Source organism: Martes martes, assembly GCF_963455335.1.
Source record: "Martes martes genome assembly, chromosome: 16".
Taxonomy (NCBI): domain Eukaryota; kingdom Metazoa; phylum Chordata; class Mammalia; order Carnivora; family Mustelidae; genus Martes; species Martes martes.
This window is the reverse complement of record NC_137904.1, coordinates 10,361,941-10,380,828: the sequence shown is the minus strand read 5'-3', so window position 1 is coordinate 10,380,828 and position 18,888 is coordinate 10,361,941. Positions and strand designations below refer to the sequence as shown.

The 18,888-nt window shown below is 57.9% G+C and overlaps 1 protein-coding gene across 1 annotated transcript in view; it reads right to left on the bottom strand.

Moving 5' to 3' along the window:
* Positions 1-2,846: 2,846 nt before the first annotated feature.
* Positions 2,847-18,888, bottom strand: part of MYO15A (myosin XVA) — a gene marked incomplete at both ends in the record, with an annotated part of 47,824 nt that continues 31,782 nt past the window's right edge. Inside the window, 19 exons of the mRNA XM_080826602.1 lie at positions 2,847-2,948; positions 5,726-5,866; positions 7,085-7,218; positions 7,528-7,661; positions 9,151-9,284; positions 9,656-9,816; positions 10,995-11,091; positions 11,390-11,467; positions 11,650-11,744; positions 12,532-12,662; positions 14,498-14,580; positions 14,828-14,901; positions 15,139-15,211; positions 15,470-15,542; positions 15,814-15,929; positions 16,570-16,748; positions 17,177-17,251; positions 17,337-17,448; positions 18,066-18,207. Of these exons, the coding sequence (XP_080682728.1) occupies positions 2,847-2,948; positions 5,726-5,866; positions 7,085-7,218; positions 7,528-7,661; positions 9,151-9,284; positions 9,656-9,816; positions 10,995-11,091; positions 11,390-11,467; positions 11,650-11,744; positions 12,532-12,662; positions 14,498-14,580; positions 14,828-14,901; positions 15,139-15,211; positions 15,470-15,542; positions 15,814-15,929; positions 16,570-16,748; positions 17,177-17,251; positions 17,337-17,448; positions 18,066-18,207 (2,134 nt within the window). The remainder of the gene's footprint in view (positions 2,949-5,725; positions 5,867-7,084; positions 7,219-7,527; positions 7,662-9,150; positions 9,285-9,655; positions 9,817-10,994; positions 11,092-11,389; positions 11,468-11,649; positions 11,745-12,531; positions 12,663-14,497; positions 14,581-14,827; positions 14,902-15,138; positions 15,212-15,469; positions 15,543-15,813; positions 15,930-16,569; positions 16,749-17,176; positions 17,252-17,336; positions 17,449-18,065; positions 18,208-18,888) is intronic.

Below are 18,888 nucleotides of genomic sequence, written 5' to 3'. Positions count from 1 at the left end.
TCTATGCTGGACATAATGATGACCCCTTAGGAAATATTTGCTCTAACACCTCTGTCAGTGCTTCCCGTTTACAAAGAAGGAAGCAGAGGCTCAGAAGGGGCAAGGGGCTTGCAAAAGGCTACACAGCTAATCAGGAAATGTGGAATTTGAACACAGTCCTCTGGCTCCACAGCGAAGATTCTCTTAATAGGCTTGTGGGTTCTGGGCAGCAGGTGGCACCCCCAGGCAAGGGGAACCAGCAAGGAGAGTATGTGAACACCCAAACCTGCAAAGTCTAGCCACTTGTCCCACACAGGGGATGCAATGAAGTCCTTCTGGTTACTTTTCGGTGCCCAAATATGGTGCCTCCTGCCACACCCATCTGGTACCTCAAGCCTGTACCAGTTGACTGTCTTGGGCTCCCGGGCCACCTAAACCTTTCTCCTGTATGGTTCTCACCACACGCTCGGCTGGGAACCCTAAGGCTTGGTTCCTTCTGCTCTGGATCTCCCCACAAGTACCTGGAGTTCCTTTCTAGGGTGTGGCCCAGGTAGAAGGGCCCAGTGTCATACCCCTACGGTGCCTGAGGGACACAGTAGTGTCTGACTCTCCTGTCACTCCTGACTCTCCTCTCTGCCTTGTGGGGATTGTGACCTCCTTTTACAAGGGCTTGAATTGATAAGTCCTGAAATCCCCAAAGCTCTGGTGTTTGGGTTGTCCAAAGCTATGTGTAGCAAACTACCCCCAAAACTTAGCCTTCAGTCACCTTTCCAGCTCAGATCTGCAGCCCGGCCAGGGGTGGGCTGGAAGGCTCCTCTCGGTTCCATGCGCATTAGCAGGGCTGCTCAACCTCAAGGAGCCACTTCCAAGGGGCCATGTTCCCATGGCCCACCTGGATTCTGACACCCAGAAGGCCTCTCACCTCTCACCTGGGCAGAGTAACTGCAGCAGGGGTAGCCTGATGGATAACGCACTCTTTCCGACTCCCTTTCCACTTCCCTCACCTCCCAAATCAGCTACATGCGCTGGACTGGCTTTGGGGGAAACCAGCCCGACAGTGCTACTAATGGGACAGCCCCGTGGCGTATGAAGGGCTCTTCCTTGACCTTCCCTGTCTCAGGACAGCCTGACTGATCTCCTTGAGTTACCAACTTCTCCTCGCCTGTCACCACCACCAGTGTCCACACCACAGGGTTTCCTGGCTGACACAACAGCAGCCCCCACTTTGGTCTCCCTGGCTCTTACGTTCTCTCTGCTCTGTGGTCGGAATGACCTCTTCAAAGTCTGATCTGAGCAGATTACCCCCTCTCCCACCGGAAAACCTTGAAGGCTCCTCATCACTCTTGGGATGAAATCCTAAATCCTTAGCATAGCCTGCAAGCCTGACTCCATCCACCCACGCTGGCCTCTTCGGTCTCAAGTCTTCCAATGTCCACATACTGTTCCCTCTCCTCCTCACCTAAGTCCCACTCACAGACCTTATCATGGTTTATAGCCATTTCACTGTGAGCAAGTCCCAGGGCTTGGCATTTGCCAAGTACACAGTAGGTGCTTAATATGTACTGAATGAGTAAATACATTGGTCCTCAGGCACCATGGCTCCAGCTACTTATGCCCTCACATAGCTATCCAGCCGCCTTCTCACACGCCTAGTGCTTCTGTCCTCCCCAAGTTCCCCAAAGCACCAACACTTTCCATCAACATTTATTTATTCTTTCATCCGTGTAACAAACGCTTAAGCGCCCACTCTGTGATAGGCATTGTCCTAGGCTCTGGGGGGTAACAGTCGGGAACGAACACTGTTTTCTCTGTTTGGAACGTTCATTCCCCTTCCCTTCATCTATTCCTAGCAAACGTCTACCCATCCTTCAAAACACAACCCCAATGTTCCATTCTCTAAGGAAGCCTTTCCCAGACTTCTTCCTCCCCAGACTCTGATGTGAAACTTCTCTCTCCCACCACTATACCCTGCTCAAACCTTGCATAAGCCATCCAGTGATGGGGGCCTGGGGTCAGGGCCACCTAAGGAGTGTGGAGTTGGGGGACAGGGGTCTGCTAGAAGCTGTATTCACGGGCAGTGAGTCAGGGGCCCAGCTGGGCCTCCAGTTCCTGCCTCCTCCCTTAGACTGCTTTCCCAGCTACTCAGCAACTGCGTTGGGGGGGAGGAATGGCTGCCAGGCACATCTTTTAGTGCACAGACATGACCAAGGGTCCCAAATCCCAGCTGACCAGCAGTGCGGGGAGCACTCAAGGAGGACATGTGAGGGGCTGAGATGTGGGGCTGGGGCAGACTTAAACATCAGACCTGGGGCGCCTGGGTGGCTCAGTGGGTTAAGCCTCTGCCTTCGGCTCAGGTCATCATCCCAGGGTCCTGGGATCGAGCCCCGCATCGGGCTCTCTGCTGAGCAGGGAGCCTGCTTCCCTTCCTCTCTCTGCCTGCCTCTCTGCCTACTTGTGATCTCTGTCTGTCAAATAAATAAAATCTTAAAAAAAAAAAAATCAGACCTGCGGTAAACCAAATTCACAGTCCAGTTTGACTAGGCCATTGGTGTGGGGCTTCTCTGCCACAGGGGTGAGTCGGGGCCGGGCCCATACAGGGTATGTGACTCCAGTCCCCATGGGCCAGTCTTTGGAAGTTCTTCCTGTTATCTGACCCAAGTTTGCACACTGCAACTCCATCCCAGTTGTGGATCTGTCTTCTTGTATTCATTCCCAGGGATTTAGGTCATTCGTCCTACCCAACCTTGGTCTCTGCACCAAGGGTCTGGCCCCTTCCAGGGGTCACTGGCCCACAGAGGCCCAGTAACTTCCCTGGGGCCACACAGCAAGCCTTCTGGCAGAGGGCAGCGGGAGGGCTGGGGGCTGGATCAAAGTAGTGTAATCTCACTGGGGGGCAGCGTGAGCCGCTTCTCCCGGGCACTGAGCAGGTTCTCCACGTGCACAGCCACTACCCGACACAGCTCCAGGCCCTGCAGAAGAGACAGTAAGAGTCCTGCACCCAAAAAAAAAAAGAGTCCCGCACCCAGCAATACTTCCCCAGCTCTCACCTTGGGGTGAGGTGTGGTTGGGAGAGTACTGGCAGGTCCCACCCTTGTCCCCACCTCCAGGCTGAAAGGGGTCAGTAAGCAGGAGACCTAGTGCATCTGCCAGCTTTGCTGCACTGTGACCAGTGTGACCTAGGGCTGGTGACTTCACCTCTCAGAGCCTCAGCGGCCTCATCAGTAGGATCTCAGTTTCCCAGGGCCTGCCTCACGGGGCTGCAGGGAGAATTCCCTTAGGTTTTGTTGCATGTAAACCCTTTGCATGGAAAAAATATTAGTCTAGTAGATGAGTGGTCAGCGTCTACCGATGTGTTGCCATGGTTACCACCTGGCACCCAGGGCCGAGAATAAGCTGTGGGCCAGCCTCAGGGCTCCCAGATGGGGTGGGGAGGAAGAGGCGGCAGAGAAGTGTGGAAAATCCACCTGAGCGTGGTTCTCAGACCACGGGCGGCGGCGGCGGCAGCCCCACAGGGATCTCCGAGGGGCCACGGGAGCTGCTCTGACAGAGGTAAAGAGAAAGGATGCTGACTGAGCTGACTATGTGCCAGGCACCGTCCTGAAAGCTTCCAGCACCTTACCCCTTCTGGTCCACACCGTGCCAGCCAATTCTCCAGCCAGCCCTCCCACCCACGTGCCGCATGCGAGGCCTCCCCGGAGCCGTGGCCCTACTTGACAAGTGTGGAAACTGAAGTTCAGTAAGAAGTGGAGGTGCCTTGAGATCCCCTCATGCAGCCTGTCAGAGGTGCACGAGGCAGGGACCTAGGTCTGTCGGCTGCACTGCCGCCATACTCAGTATCACCTCCTCTTGGAAGCCCTCGCTGATTATATCCCAGATAGCTCAGCTACATCATCCTTAGCACTGATCATGGGGTCTGCTGGAGAGATTCTTTGACTCAGGGCTCGGTGGGGGCAAGGGCTGAGGGGATCCCTCTAGCCGGTACAGAGCCTGCTACATAGAGATGTTCCGTGGTTATGTGCTGAATGAACACACCCCACCCCCTCAGTCAAACGTGCCAGAGGCTGAGGCAGCAGCATAAAGTGTTGGAGGTCTGCAAGGAAATGGAGAAGCCAAAAAGGCCCCATCCAACCATCCATAGTACCAGCCACTTAGTGAGCATGGCTGTGCTATGGACCCAATGTGGACAAAACAGACACAGCGCTGGCCTCTGGGGGCTGGTGTTCTGGTGGGGGAGACAGACAATATGTAAACAAGTGACGGATCTACACGCCATAGGGAGGTCTGCCAAGGTGAAGACAGTAGCACATCCAGGAGGAGAGTCAGGGAAAGCTTCTGGAAAGAAGCGACGCTTCTTTGAACCAGGGAAGAGCACTGCAGGTAGACGGGACAGTGAGTGCAAAGGGTCTGGGGCAGAGAGGCAAGGGCAAGCTTGGCATCAGGGAGCTGGAAGAGGCCAGGGCTGTGCGCAGAGGGGAGGGGGGTGAGAGCAGAGGCCAGAAAGGTAGAGAGAGGAGGCAAGAGGGATGGAATGGGCCCCTGATTTAGGGCCCGAGAGCCTAGGAGGGTTCTGAGGTAAGTGCTGTTGGTCTCCAGGGGAGATGATGAGGGGTGAGGGCAGGAGCCAGAAATACGGGGGCTGTCACAGCACAGATGGTAGCCTCAGGGCCAGAAGGGGTGAGGGGTTCAGACTCAGCAATACTTAGACATCATCCAGGGAGGGGACAGCAGAAAAGGAGGCCAGAAAGATGTGGAAGGTAAGTTCGCTGTGGTGTGAGCTCAGAAAGAAAGGTTCTGGGAAGCAGGCCAGGTCAGAAAGTAAGGCCAGGACTGGGGGTGAGCTTGGCAGGAGCGGGACTCGGGTGTGGTGGGAAGCAGAACAGGGGGCTTGGTCCTGAGTTGCAGGCTCTGCAAGGGGTACATGGAGGGCTCTGTTGTGTCCCTCAGAGGCAGGGCCAGGGTGGTGGGAGTCCCTCCGTCTTGCACTGGGAGGTCAGCCCCTCCAAGGGAGGCCCTGGTGTGGGGGGTGGTCGTAGGCCCAGATCTTGAGGGGGTGTGGAAGCCTGGACGCGCAGACATGCATGGCCCTAGCCCAGGTCCCAGACCTTCCCTGGCCCTCAATACTCTCTCTCCAGGGGGTGAGAACTCTTACGCCAGGGATGTGAGACTTGGAAAGGAGTCTAGAGATGCCTTTTAAGAAGCCGCCACAGTTGCTCCAGATATGGGAAGGTACAGGACAGGTGGACCTGTTTCCCTGTCACATGGGAACACACCCTTTCTACCCTCAACCCCAGACCTCACCATCCATCTTCCAAGCCTCAGTCCAGGTGAGCTTCCTCAGACTTCCTGTGTCCCTGCCCTCTCACCAACCTTCTGTGGCTCCCTAGTGCTCTCGGAATGCCCCAGAGTCTTATCTTGACATTTAAGGACTTTTAAGACCTCCCCTGGGCCAGCTGTGTCTCCCCAGTGCCCCATCAAACTCTTCAATCTTCTACAAATAACCTGGCCCTTTCCCATGAGCCCACCACCGAGATGCTTCATTGCCAGACTACCCTAATGACCCACAGTTCTGTGCTTGGTTGGGTTAGTTGGGTTAGCTCTATGCCCAGCACCCGGCTGGTTGCTCCCGGGAGGTATGGCCAGGACCTGACCTACCATGGAGCCAGGCCTGGCAGAGAGCCTGGTGGGTGAAACTAATGAGGGAGGGGCTGGGTTGGAGGCTGAGGCCTGGGGCCAGGGCTGGGCCCACCTGCTCTAGCTGCAGCTGCATGGTGCGCTGGGCAGCCACATCCCCCAGTGCGATCTCCACGTAGGGGTAGCTGGAGCTGGCTGTGGGTCGCTGGGTTCGAGTTGACTGGATCTCCTTCAGGGGGAATTTCACCATCAGCTCCTGGAGGGAGAGGGGAGGAGACAGGCCTGTGGGTGGGACCCACCCTTACCTCTCCCCTGCAGATCAGATCAGCAGGAGGCAGGACCCCCCCCCGGGGGGGGGGGGCTGGAGTACCAGTTCCCCAGCGACTTGCTGTGTGACGTGAGGCAAGTCACTTTACCTCTCTGGACTTCGGTTTCCTCGCCTGTGAAACTGATTCTACAAATAGGACGCACCCATCTCCACGGTGCTGGGCCCTGTTCTGAATGCTTGGGATCCGGGGGTGCGGTAGAAGCCAGCGGTGCCCTGACCTTCCCATCCAAGCTGCCTCTTAACGTCTGCTCCTCTCTGCCTGGAGGTTTCTTTCCACCCCCAGAAGCAAACCCTAAGCCCATGCATGGAAAGCCAGGGCAATGGGAGTTAATGCCATGATTAGTGACAGGAGGTGACAAGGTGCATAGACACCCCAGCTCTCTCGCCCCCAGAACATCCTTCCAGGGGTGTGTCCCAGGCTGTCTCAAGCCCCGCCCCCTCTCCCTCACCACTGAGCGCCAGTTCCCACTGGCTGCTCACACACCCTTCCAGAAGGTGTGTTTCCAAGGTGCCTGAGACTGTCCCTTCCTGGTCTCACTTCCTCATTCCAGCATCTCCTAGATCACCTCCAATAAAGTCCTAAGGCCCCGTCCCTCAGACTGCGACTGTATTTGGAGACAAGGCCTTGAAAGAGGGAACGAAGTTGAAATGAGACCTTCGTCGGGGCGGGTGGGTGTAGTTCAAATCCAACCCTTGTCCTTAGAAGAAGAGGGAACTTGGATGTGTGGATGACACCAAGGATGTGCACTCCGAGGAAAGTCCACGTGAGGACCCAGGGGGCCGGCGGCCATCTACAGGCCAAGGAGAGAGGCCTCAGGGAAAATGAACCCCACCAGGTCCTTGCTCTCTGGCTTCGGGCCTCCAGACCCTCGAGAAATCAGCATCTGCGGCTGCTCAGGCAGGCGGGGCAGACCTGTGTGCTAGTTATGTGAGCGCCCACCGCGCTGACCTTCACGACGGCCCGTGGGCTGGGTTCTGCTATCATACCCATGTTCCGGATGGGCATGTGAGGCTCAGAGCGGGTGAGGCTCAGAGCGGGCCTGTGGTGTGTTGGGGCTGGCTTCCACCACTGCCCAGCTCAGCGTCCCCCACCCCAGGGAGTGCGCTCGGAGGACAGGGGGCGGGGGCCAGGCTCAGGCCACTCACGTGGGTCTCGGTGCTGAGGAAGTTGAGGCCATTCTGGTTGACGGCGAGGATGCAGGGGGCTGGTACCGTGGCGTTGCTGCAGCTCTGGACGAAGAAGAAGGAGGAGCCGAACATGGGTAGGGCGCTGATGAGGCCTGGGGAGGGGAGAGGGGGGTGGTCGGTCAGCCTGCTGCCTGTGTCCTCCCTCCGCTGCGCCCAGCATCTGTGTCCTCACCCCAAGGCTCCTCCTTCTCTCCAGCCCCCACATCTGCCCACAGCCGCCCAGAGCCTCAGTGGTGCCTTGGTGAACTTCTTGGAAAGGTGTCCTCTCCAGGCAGGTGCTCAGCTCTGCTAGCACCGAAAATGCCTTTGTGCAAAGAAAAAAGTGCCCCCTCCCCCTGCCTCCAGAACCCCTTCCTCAGTGGGGTGCCCTTTGCTTATCTACCCCAGCTGCAGACTCTTACCCAGAAACTGGGCCCGGGCCTGGTGGGGGCTGAGTGCCTGTGTCTGCTGCCGGTGCTGGCCCAGCAGGCCGAGCCAGGCGGAGCCGGCCAGGGAGCGGTAGAGCTGGGCCGGGATGTAGTCCTGCATCTCTCGCCTGCATGTGGAAGGAAGGATGGTCCTGAGCGCCCAGCGTCATAGGCTCCGCACTCGGTCTCTGCCATCCTCCCTGCACGGCAGGTGTTAGGCCAAACGGATGTGATCAGAGCGTGGAGCAGAGAAGCGTGGGGCTCCAGGCTGGACCCGTTGGGCCAACAGACCCCCTACTCCAGTCCCTTCTGTTTGGATCCTGGTTCCCCCACCTATTAGTTGGGTAAGCTTCGGTAAGCCCTGTAACCTCTGCGGGCCTTAGTTTCCTCGTCTATTAGGGGGGAAATAAAGATTAGCTGAGATGATGCATGTTAAGTACCTTCCAAAAAGTAAAACTCAGTGATTTCTCCCCCCAATACTGGGATCATAGCTGTCCATCCTTCCTTGACCTTTTCCTTAAAAATAGAATATAAAAAGAGCCTTACATTCGGAGTTCTTACCATATTACGAGCTCCTGGAAATACATATAGCATAGCTATGTTATCTTACTATTATTCATACCAGGGCTTCTCAGGGTGTGGCTGAGGGCCTGGGAGGTCAAAGCCATTTCCCTGATAACATCTGAAGAGCTAAGATGTTAGTTGGACTTTTCCCCTCGGGTTCTCTCACAAGTGGAATTTGCCACAGGCCCCATGACCTGTGAGATCCCAGCTCACCAACCCGCAGAAGCACATCTGAGAACCCAGCTGTGTTCTGTTATGCCAGTTGGTAAAGAGATGTGCAAAATGTAAACCAGTGCCACTCTCCTCACTAGATCTTTTTGGGGAAACACAGTTGGTTTTTAGAAGTTGTTTGCAGGGGCGCCTGGGTGGCTCAGTGGGTTAAACCTCTGCCTTCTGCTCAGGTCATATGATCCCAGGGTCCTGGGATGGAGCCCCCACATCAGGCTCTCTGCTTAGCAGGGAGCCTGCTTCCCTCTCTCTCTGCCTGCCTCTCTGCCTACTTGTGATCTCTGTCTGTCAAATAAATAAATAAAATCTTTTAAAAAAAAAAAAGTTGTTTCCATTAGCACGTAACATTAATTTCTGCTGCTTGAGTTACAAATGCTTCTGACATGTTTTTAGAACTACAATTATTATATGGTTATTTATATTAATGTGTAATACATTATCCTTATTTTTCAAGCCACGCATATTTTAAGGCGGTTCTCAATTTCAGTTTTTAGTACGGTAAGTACGACCCACATAAACAAAAGTTCCTTGGGGTTCTATGTTTAAGAGAGTAAAAATGTTCTGAGGCCGAAAGTCTTAGGATGACCTCTTTGGGGAGCTCAGTTTAAAGGCTGCCTGACACCCAGAATTTATTTAAGGGATCTCCTATCGTGGGGGGTTGGGGTTGCGGTACTGCAGCGAACATTTCTGCCCCAGGGCCAGGACTGCTCTCCGCTTCCCAGCCAGCTTGGCAGATACGGGTGCAGGAGCAGAGCGCTGGGGCCTGGGAGGGCCAGCTCTGGGGGTGGGGGTGGGGAGGGGGGCTGACAGGTGGCAGGTGCTCACACGCTGGGCAGATGGGAGTGGCCCTTGGCCCGGTGCTGTAGCAAGGCCAGCTTGGACACCTGCTGCAGCTGCTGCTCACTGGGCCGGCCGGCTGGCACGCTGCTGAAGAGGCCCTTCAGGTAGTCGGGCAGGACCTGTGGGGTTGAGAATTCCGATGAGGGGCTGCAGGCCGCCCCATAGCATGCGACTGCAATAGTTCCAGTCCCGCTTACTTCTGGGCTGGGGAGGCTGGCTACCCTCCTGGGCTCTGGGGAACGATGAGAGGTACAAGAAGGTGAGTGGGGAGGGCCATGGCCCGGAAGCCCACATGGGAGTCCCCACAGTGGCGGGGGAAGAGTGTTGTGGACATCCGCGTCGCGGCATTCAGGAACAACCAGTGGGCCGGGGTTTCGGAAAACAGAGCCTGCGCCAGAGTCACTATAGCCGGGAAGGCCTCCGGTGCCAAGGCTGTGGAGTCCGACTTCACACAGGCAAGCGTGGAAGGTTCCAGAGCCCATGTGCTGACCTGGTTGTAGTGCATGGTCACGTAGAGCTCATTCTCGAACTTGAGGGGCTGATCCCAGAGCACACGCCGGAACCACAGCATGTAGCCCCCATCCACGGGCTCCATCTCCGAGGCCACGTCTAGGATGTACGCACAGCGGCTGAGCGGACACACGTGCTGGCCTGTGGAGACACAGGGGTGGCTGCAGAGCAGACATGCAGAGCCCGGGCAGGGCCCCTCCCTGCTCCAGGACTTGGGTCCTCCCTGAAGGGGAGCACGTGTATGGAACACGGTACCCCGTGCCTGCGGAATGCTGATGAGCAGAGGTGGGAATCATTCCAATCCAAGCTTCCAAGCTACAGCCCACCAAGGTCTCGGAAAGTGCCTTGGGTCATGGCTAGAGGAAGCCCAGCCCCCTTCCGGAGGAGGCTGGGGACCCGGAGAAGTACCACAGGCCCCAGGGCGTGAGACCCATGAGTGCCTTCCTACAGAACTCCTTCAGGGGAGACCCCCTTGCCTGGAGTGGCTCCTGGTATGGGTGGGGGGTGGGGAAGATGGGGGCCTGGCAATGGGGGTGGTCTGAGTCTGTGAGGGAGGGTTAAGCTCTTCCTTCTCGCATGAACCTTTCTGCTGCCCATCCCAGGTCTTCAGTAACATTTTACCAAAGAGGAGGTATGGCGTGATGATAAAACCCAGACTCTTGAGGCTAGACTGCCCAGGGTGTGACCCTCAGGAAACCCCTTAACCTCCACTGAACAATGGACCCCCTCCAGGAGTTTTTACAATTAAAATGTTTTGAACTGTGCCTGGAACACCGTATCCGGTCCATACATGTCCGTTATGAGGACCATTTTGTGACCACCATCCCCGGCCCCCTGTCTTAGCTGGACCCGGGCGGGCAGGGCTGAGGACACACAGTTCAGAACCCAGCCAGCAGCCACTAGAGTTAGGGGCAGGAGGCTGGCGCCAACCCCAGGGTGGCAGGAGGCAAGACCACGGTCCAGAGTGGGCAGCAGACAGAAGGGGCTTTGGGCCGCGTGAGAAGGGCTGGGGGAGACCGCTGCTACTGCCTGAGAGACAGGAAGCAATGCATGCGTGGCAGGCTCTAGAAGCCAGGGTCCACTCAAGGCAACGTCCCAGGATGTGAGCTCCTTGAAGGCAGGGCCCATGGGCTCCCGCCGAGCAGGCCACTGTCCTCCATGAACTTCCAGTCTGGTAGGCAAAACCAACGTCCAGAGCTGGGGTGCTCGGCGCACAGAAGAGTTCTTAGGCACGGCAGCCCGGGCTTCCCGGAAGAAGTGGCATCTGACCTGGGACTTAAGGGCTGGGCCCCGCATCCCCAGTCCCCCTGGCCCCTCACCTCGGTTGGTGACGACAAAGATGACGTACTCGCTGAAGGCCTCGGGGCGGGTCAGAGCCATCTCGGCACAGATCTCTTCCACCACGTCCAGGGCCACCTGGAGGGAGGGAAGGGTGAGGCCAGGCCAGCTGAGCTGACCCCTGTCCTCCCGGTGGCCCAGGCCCTGCAAGGCCAACCACAGAGTTCCTCGGGCCCTCTGCAGGGTCGTGAAAGGTCCTCTGAGAATCGGCCTCATGCAGGGAAGGAGCACAGCTTCTGGAGTTCAAATTCTTTCTCGGAGACTTGGTCTGCTTCCCTGAGACGTTGTAAGTCCTGCCCTGTGGGGCTCAGCACCCTAGGGCACCCCCCCCCACCACCCTCCTGCCTCTGCCTGCCAGAAACATTCCCTCACGTACGGTGCATGTTTTGATTTTGAGGTGGCGTTCAAGGCCTCCGGGGAGAAGAAAGAGCTGCCTCTTGGAACTGCGGCCTGCCTGGAACAGAGAGGGGAGGAGACAAGAGAGGCCGGGTCCTGGGATCTGGGCCAGCCATTGTCCCCGGCCACAGAAGTGCCCGAACCAAGGGGCTCTGGACGGGCGAGGCCTGAGTGCCCACGGCGTCTCTGGGCTGGGCTCCTGCTTCCCCCCTGCTCCTTCTGACCCCACCTGACGCTCACCAACATGGCCCGAAGCTCCATGCTGCTGGGGAGCTCCACGCGGCCACCAGAGTGCAAGGTTTTCTGAAGATTCTGCTCACATGCCTTGGCAATCCCTGAGGAGACAGAGAGTCAAGGCCTTGCCCAGGGTAGGCAGTGCAAGAAAGAGGCTCTTCCGGCCACCAGCACCAGCCTACTGGTTTCTCTCCACAATCTACGGGGTATCTACTCCCCAATGTGGTGGTAGCTGAGGAAACAGTCCCGAGAGGGGCAGGGATTTGCCCAAAGCCAAGAGCTGCATTCGAACTCATGGCCCATGTGGTTAAAGCCTTTTGTCTAGCCCACGGTCCCCCAGCTACTTATGGGCCTTGGAAACAGCTGTCACCTCCGCTGTTGCCAGGGGGGTATGTTCCCCTGTCAGCTGGGAACCCCTTGCCAACCCCCCTCCCTCACCCAGAGCTGGGTGCAGAAGACACCACCGTCTGTTTCTCTGGGAATGTTAACCGAATGAAAGAGGAGGACTCGGGGGGCGGACAAAGTGAGGTCCTTCATGACTGCCATGATGACCTTTTTCTTAGAGGGAACCCAGGGGTTGCTCTGGAAACAAGGGTAGGGGTGAGGCTGAGGGCCAGCCCCTTTCCTCCAGTCTCCAAGGGAGGAAAGGCTGAGACCCTGCCACCAGCTGGGTCTCACCCCTGCGCAGACCCACTCAAGACCCTTGGGGATTCTCAATGGCCGAGAGAGAAGCAGGGCCTCACCCAGTGCTCCAGGCCCTTGCTACCCCCTTCTTTCTCCCGCATGCCACACAGTGCCACCTCCGGGCCTTTGCTCCCGCCATTTGGCCCACCTAGAAATCCCTGCCATGCGCTCACTACCCAAGGTCGCCACTCACTGGCCCCTCACCTTGGAAGGGCAGGCCTGGAGTCCGGCTCACGTCCTGGAGGAAGCGAACGAGGTGTGGTTGGAGGACCTGGGAGCAGCTGTGGTAGGCAGCCACGATGTACAGCAACCTCCAGCCTCGCTGGCAGCTGTCCCTGTGGGGACACGCACACAGGGCCGCATCACAGCTGGCCGCGGCCCCAGAGGGCCATGCCGGGAAACTCCAGGGATGGGGCTGGAAGTCTCCGGCTCTCATGCAGCTTGTTGGCTGACGGTGCTCCCCAGCCAGGGAGAGAGGGCGGGAGGGCCCCAGAGCCATGCAGACGGTACAGTGTGCTTGGGAAGACAAGGTGGGAGACAGGGAAAGAAGGAAATAAGGCCTGTGACAGGACAAGCCAGACGTGCACAAAACAAACAAACAAACAAAAACAAAAAACCCACAAGTATTCTCTGGGTGTAATCTCTCTGGGGAGGCTCCTGGGTGGAGGGCCTTGAAGGAGGGCGAGAGGAATATGCTGGGGCTGGGCACAGGGAAAGGCAGGGAGGGCCAGGGGATGGGAAAGGGCAGGAGGATATGCTGAGTGCTTCTAAAACTCCTGGGGGGGTAGAGAGCAAGTGGGGGAGTAGACCAGATGGGGACAGGAGGGTGGATTTGGTGGTAACAAGAGCATCCCACGCTGGCCACTTGCTCTGTGCCGGTCCCATGTAAGACACATTCACCTTCCCACCGCCCCACAGGCGAGGTTTCATTTGTGGGGCCTACTGGGGCCTGTGGCCAGCACTTGGGCTTCCTTTAAGAAAGCACCTTCTCCTCCCCAGTTCACCGTGGTTTGGTGACAGACATGGGAGCCAGGTCTGACCTAGAACTAGAACACTGTAGCTGCCTGGCCACAGTGATTGGTTTAGGGATGGTTTGTTGATCCTGGTCTGGCCAATCAGAGTTCAACCTTCCTTTGGATCCAGTGACTGGGTGAGGGACAAAAATCTGACCCAGTTCTAGCCAGTCAAAGCTCGGTATTCTCTAGCCATTGTGGTTGGTTCTGGGATGGGCACGGGACTAACTGAAGCCAAAACGACTAGATTTGGGAATTTTTGCTACAATCTTGGGTTAATTTGGCTTTCCCTAAGATTACTAAACTGGGAAATGTCTTCCCAGAGCTGGTATCTTTTTTTTTTTTTTAATTTTATTTATTTGACAGAGATCACAAGTAGGCAGAGAGGCAGGCAGAGAGAGGAGAAAGCAGACCCCCCGCTAAGCAGAGAGCCCGATGCGGGGCTCAATCCCAGGACCCTGGGATCATGACCTGAGCCAAAGGCAGAGGCTTAACCCACTGAGCCACCCAGGTGCCCCCAGAGCTGGTACCTTGCCAGTGGATGGGAGATGTTACTTAAGAATGCTATCAACAGGGCACCTGGGTGGCTCAGTGGGTTGGGCCTCTGCCTTCAGCTCGGGTCATGATCTCGGGGTCCTGGGATCGAGTCCCGCATCAGGCTCTCTGCTCGGCGGGGAGCCTGCTTCCCCCTCTCTCTCTGCCTGCCTCTCTGCCTGCTTGTGATCTCTCTCTGTGTCAAATAAACAAACGAAATATTTAAAAAAAAAAAAAGAATGCTATCAACACGGAGAGCAGCAGGGCTAGACTCTAGAGAAAGCCTGTTCCCAATGACACCTGGATCCAGCCACGCCTGAAGCCATACGTGGGCTTTTCAGTCACCTGAATCCTCTTTTGGTTAAACCATCTTGAACTGGGTTTCTGTCACTTGCAACCAAGATCCTGGATTTATCACACGATCAATGCCATTTTACAGATGAGGAAAATGAGGCTGAGAGAGCAGCAGCAGCTTGTCCCAGATCAAACAATTCCAAATATGTGTACTCTATCCATTGGGTGAGGAAGAGCATGAGGGGAAGAGAATTAGGAGGGAAGATCTGGGTGGGGGGTGAGAGCGAGGACCCAGCGTGGGCACAGAGCGAAAGGCCCAGCTCACTCACGGCTTGGTGCTGGTGTTGTCTGTGATCTGCTTCACAACTTGGCAGTAACACTCGTCCCGCATGACTTCATGGTCCCCACACAGCTGAAGGAGGGCAGGCCATTACATGGCAAGGCCAGACCAGGACCCGTGCCACACACCAGTTACAAAAGAACAGGGTGTGTGCTTGGAGAAAGGCCTGGTGTCCTTTCCCCAGCCCCCTCCCCCCCTGCAGGATGCACTCCTCTTTGGGCTTCCCCTCCGCCCAAAGTCCTGCAACTTTGGGTGACAGTTGGGGAAACTGAGCCACACAAGCCAGAAAGGGAGCATCTGGAGAATCTGCCAGACTGACCTTCAGGAGGGTGTAAAGCACGTCCAGTTCACTCTGGCCTTTCAACGGAGCATCGCCCATGAACCTCATCACAGCTATAGGAAAGACTTGACCCACTCAGGCCAGCAGACACCTAGCTGCCCGCTCCCCACCAGGGCACCCCAAGGTTGGGTCCATCCCCGGGAGGCAGCTGGGGGTTTAATGGGGCCCCAGGTCTGAGTTGAGGGGAGGGGGAAGACTCAAGACCAGAGGGGTGGGATAGGTAGGGTCATGGGGTGCTGGATCCCAGCTGGTCCCGGGGGCCTGGCCACGGTTCCATCCCACCCACACACCTAGGAACATGTCAGTGGCCATCTTGTTGAGGCTGCTGTCACTGAGCTCGATAAGAGATTCCTGGAGCGGGGTCTGTGAGGGGAGGAAGGGAGCTGTGTGAGGGCCAGGGAGTGCCTCCCATCTCACGACAGGAGAGTCCACATCACAGAAGAGGCACCAGGCTTGCTCCGCAATGGGGACAGATCCTGCCCCTGGGAGGAATCAGGTGGCTGGGGTGCTGAGAGCTGAGAGGGGGCCCACTGAGGACAAGACTGTTTTCCCGAGGGGCCTGGAAGGGGGAATCTTGCATCACCATTTTACAGATGGGGAAACAGGCCCGGGGCTGGACACCTTGGTGAAGCAGAGCATGTCTTCCAAGGTTCTGGATTCCCGACCTTCCTTGGATTTGAGCCTGAGGCCATCCCTGCACAGGAGATAGGTTACAGGGATGGCGCTGCTGACTAGTCTCGCCTCTGAGCCTCTGGCGACATCCCCTTCCCACCCAGGATGTTCTCCACCCCGCGTCAGTCGGCCAGGCAGGAAGGCTCCCAGAAGCGGAGGCTGCAGGCGGACCTCACATCTGGGGGGGTTTCTCATCCCCCCCATCACAAGTGGGTGCCCCCACGTGGATGGCTGTAAGAAGCCCCAGAAGGATCTTCCTCAGAGTGGGGATAAAGGGTGGGGCCACCACTCACTGGGGTCTCCTCTGAGGGTCTCGGAAATACTTCTGGGCAAACTCAAGCATCGAGTACGGGGGGAGAGTCAGGCCGTCCTCCGCACCGTCAGGGCACCCAGCCCTGACCGGGGGCCCCTGCAGGAGGCCCAGAGCTAAGAGGTCCTGTCCTGCCACAGGGGTCACATTCATAGCTGCCACACCCAACTCCAGGATGACTCTGTCCAGAGCCTCTCAGGCTACCCCTAACCTCCACCCATCGAGACCCACCCCCATTCAGTAGTCCTGGCCCCCTTCTCCTGGCCCCACTTTCCACAGGCCCAGCTGACCCCGCCCCCTGCTGCACCTGGCCACGCCCCCTGCGGCACCTGGCCACGCCCCCCATCTGAGCCTAGGGGTAGCTTCCCCAGCTGCTTGGCTGTGGCTGACCTTGTCCTTCACTCCTTAGTTTTACCTCACCCGACCCCTCGCTAGCTCCATTCCACACACCCAACCCCGCCTCATTTGCCGGCCCCACCCCTACTGGCCCCCCAAGCTGGTCCTCCTCCAGGGGCCTCATCACAATCCTTCTGCTGACCCCCACCACCCCAACCCCATTTGGCCACACCTCCAGCTGTCTCTGGTCCCATCCCCTAGGTCACACATCTGGCTAGCCCTACCAGGTTCTCCTATCCTGGAACTGGTCACACTCTTGGCTGACCTGGCTCCCCTCCGCCTCCACCATCAGGCTGAGCACCCCCTGCTGTTCCAGCCCCATGGCCAGCCCTGCCGGTCTCACCTCCCTCCTGCGGCCCACCTCCCATGCAGCGGCTGTGGAGGCCACGGCAGCAGCCACGGCTGCAGCCCGGCCCCTGCCCGGCTCAGCTGGCAACTGTAGGAAGTCGGGGGCGGCCGCGGGCTGCACCAGCTCCGAAGGGAAGCGGCCTACGCGCCCGTGGATGGTCCCGAACCTCCAGCCTAGGGGCCAGGTAAGGGGTCTGAGACAAACAGAAGGGTCTCATCTTGGGATTAAGGGGCCCCTGAAGGGGTAAGAGAGCTCCTTCCTGCCCCTGGCCCAGGGTCTGTGAGGGAGCCCTGCCTGGAGCCTATCTGCAGATGCAGACACAGGGACAGGGAAGGCATTCCCTCAGCGGAGGTGGATGAGAAGACACGGTGCTTGTAGACCCTCGGGCAGAGAGAGACCCAGGCCACATACAGGGGACCCCTCAGCCCGACAGGCAGACAGAGGGCTGGGCTAGAGGGCTGCCAACGGACCGGACAGCTGTGGGGCAGGAGAAACCCCACCAAGCCTGCGCAATGCCAGCGCATGAAGCCAGGAGGAGCTGTTTAGGGTCTCCAGGTTTGGGAGCCCTGGAGGCTAGATGGGGGGATCCGGGGGTATCCACCAAAGTCGGGGCCTCTGCGCCGCAGTTCCTCCAGGTACACAACCTTCTTGCGGACAACGCAGCCGGCACTGTAGCCTGGGGGTCGAGCTGATGTCAGCACCGGCCCAGAGGCCCCTGGCCCGGCCTCCCCCTCCAGTACCCAGCGTCCCAGGGCCCTGACCTGTTCGGGGAGGCTCTAGGGGCTGCAGGTGGATGATGTCGCCCTTGTGGAAGGCCAGCAGCGCTGGATCTTCGGGCAGGAAGTTTCTCACCGCGACCACGTAGTCCGAATCCTGGGTGGAGGGGCAGGGAGAGGGGCTGCGGTCCCATCCCCCTCCTCCCAGAAGCCTGGGCCACGCCCTGGCTCCTCTCTCCCGCAGGTATTTCTCCCTGATTCCTGGGCAAGTGAACATTCCATGGGTGCAAGAGGGAAGGACGCTGTGCAAGTCGAAGGGGTTCCCATAACCATGAAGGGCTCGAGCTGAGAGTCCGAGGGACACTGGTGGCTGTCAGGACGTGTACAGGCCTTACCCATTCCCCCCTCTCCAAAGCTGCCCCACTGAGGCCAGCTGCTGGGCCTGAGGCTGCCTGGTGGGGAGGAAGGGAGGCTGCGGAGGCCGAGGCGGGCACTCGCCCTGGACCTCGGGGTGTGGGGGGGGGTGACACCCGTGATGAGGGCATTAGGAAAGGCTTTGAGGGAGCCGGCAAAAGTGGGAACAGGTGTCCCAGACACGGCCTATGCAAAGGCCCGAAAGATGCCAGATGTCTGTGGACACATGTGCACACGCACACACACACACTCACACCCATGCCTCCCAGGCCAGTGCAGCAAGCATGTCCACGATGCAGGAGAGCCCTGTTCTCTGCCCCCGGGCCCCTGAGGAGAGGGCATCTGTAGGAGGACCCTGACCTTCTTCAGCTCCAAGATGAAGTCGTCCACCAGGGTCTTGACCTGCTGAGCTCGGGCTGAGAAGAGGATGACCTTCTCACTGGCCAGGTTGAACTCCAGCATGTTCTGGGAGGGGATGGTCACAAAGAGGATATCCGCAAAGCTGGAGAACGGAGAGAGTGGCATGAAGGCAGGGCTCCTTGGCCGGAGGGTGCCTTCCTCCCTTCCCATCCTGCTCCTTTGCTCCTGCCCTGTACGGTTCCCAAAGCCCAGTCCCACCCCAGCCCCCTGCCACCACGGGACCTGGGAGCCTGCCTAGCCTCCCCACCCCATCCTGCCTGTGGCTCCGGCTCATTTCCTAGCACCCTGTGAACTCACACTCCAGCCCTCACTACACTTTGCCTTGCTCTGTTTGTTTCTTTTTTTCTCTCTCTTTTTTAAAAGATTTTATTTATTTGAGAGAGAGAGCACACACACAAGTTGGGGGGGCTAGTGGCAGAGGGAGAAGGAGAGACAGGCTTCCTGCTGAGCAGAGAGCCCCATGCAGCGCTCGATCCCAGGATCCTGAGATCATGAGCTGAGCCGAAGGCAGACCCTTACCCACTTAACCGACTGAGCCACCCAGGCGCCCCTGTTTGTTTGTTTCTTAATCCAGCCTCCTAGGTCTTGCCCACAGAAATGTCTCTCTTTCACCCACTGACCAAATTCTCTGCATCTCTCAAAGTAAGGAGCTTTCACACAACCGGCGAGCAAGGCTCTGTCTCTGGGCTTGTGTGACAGAGGAGGGGTCCGCAGACGCCGTGAGGTCTTATGCTGGAGCACCCTTGCCCTCCCCGGCTATTCA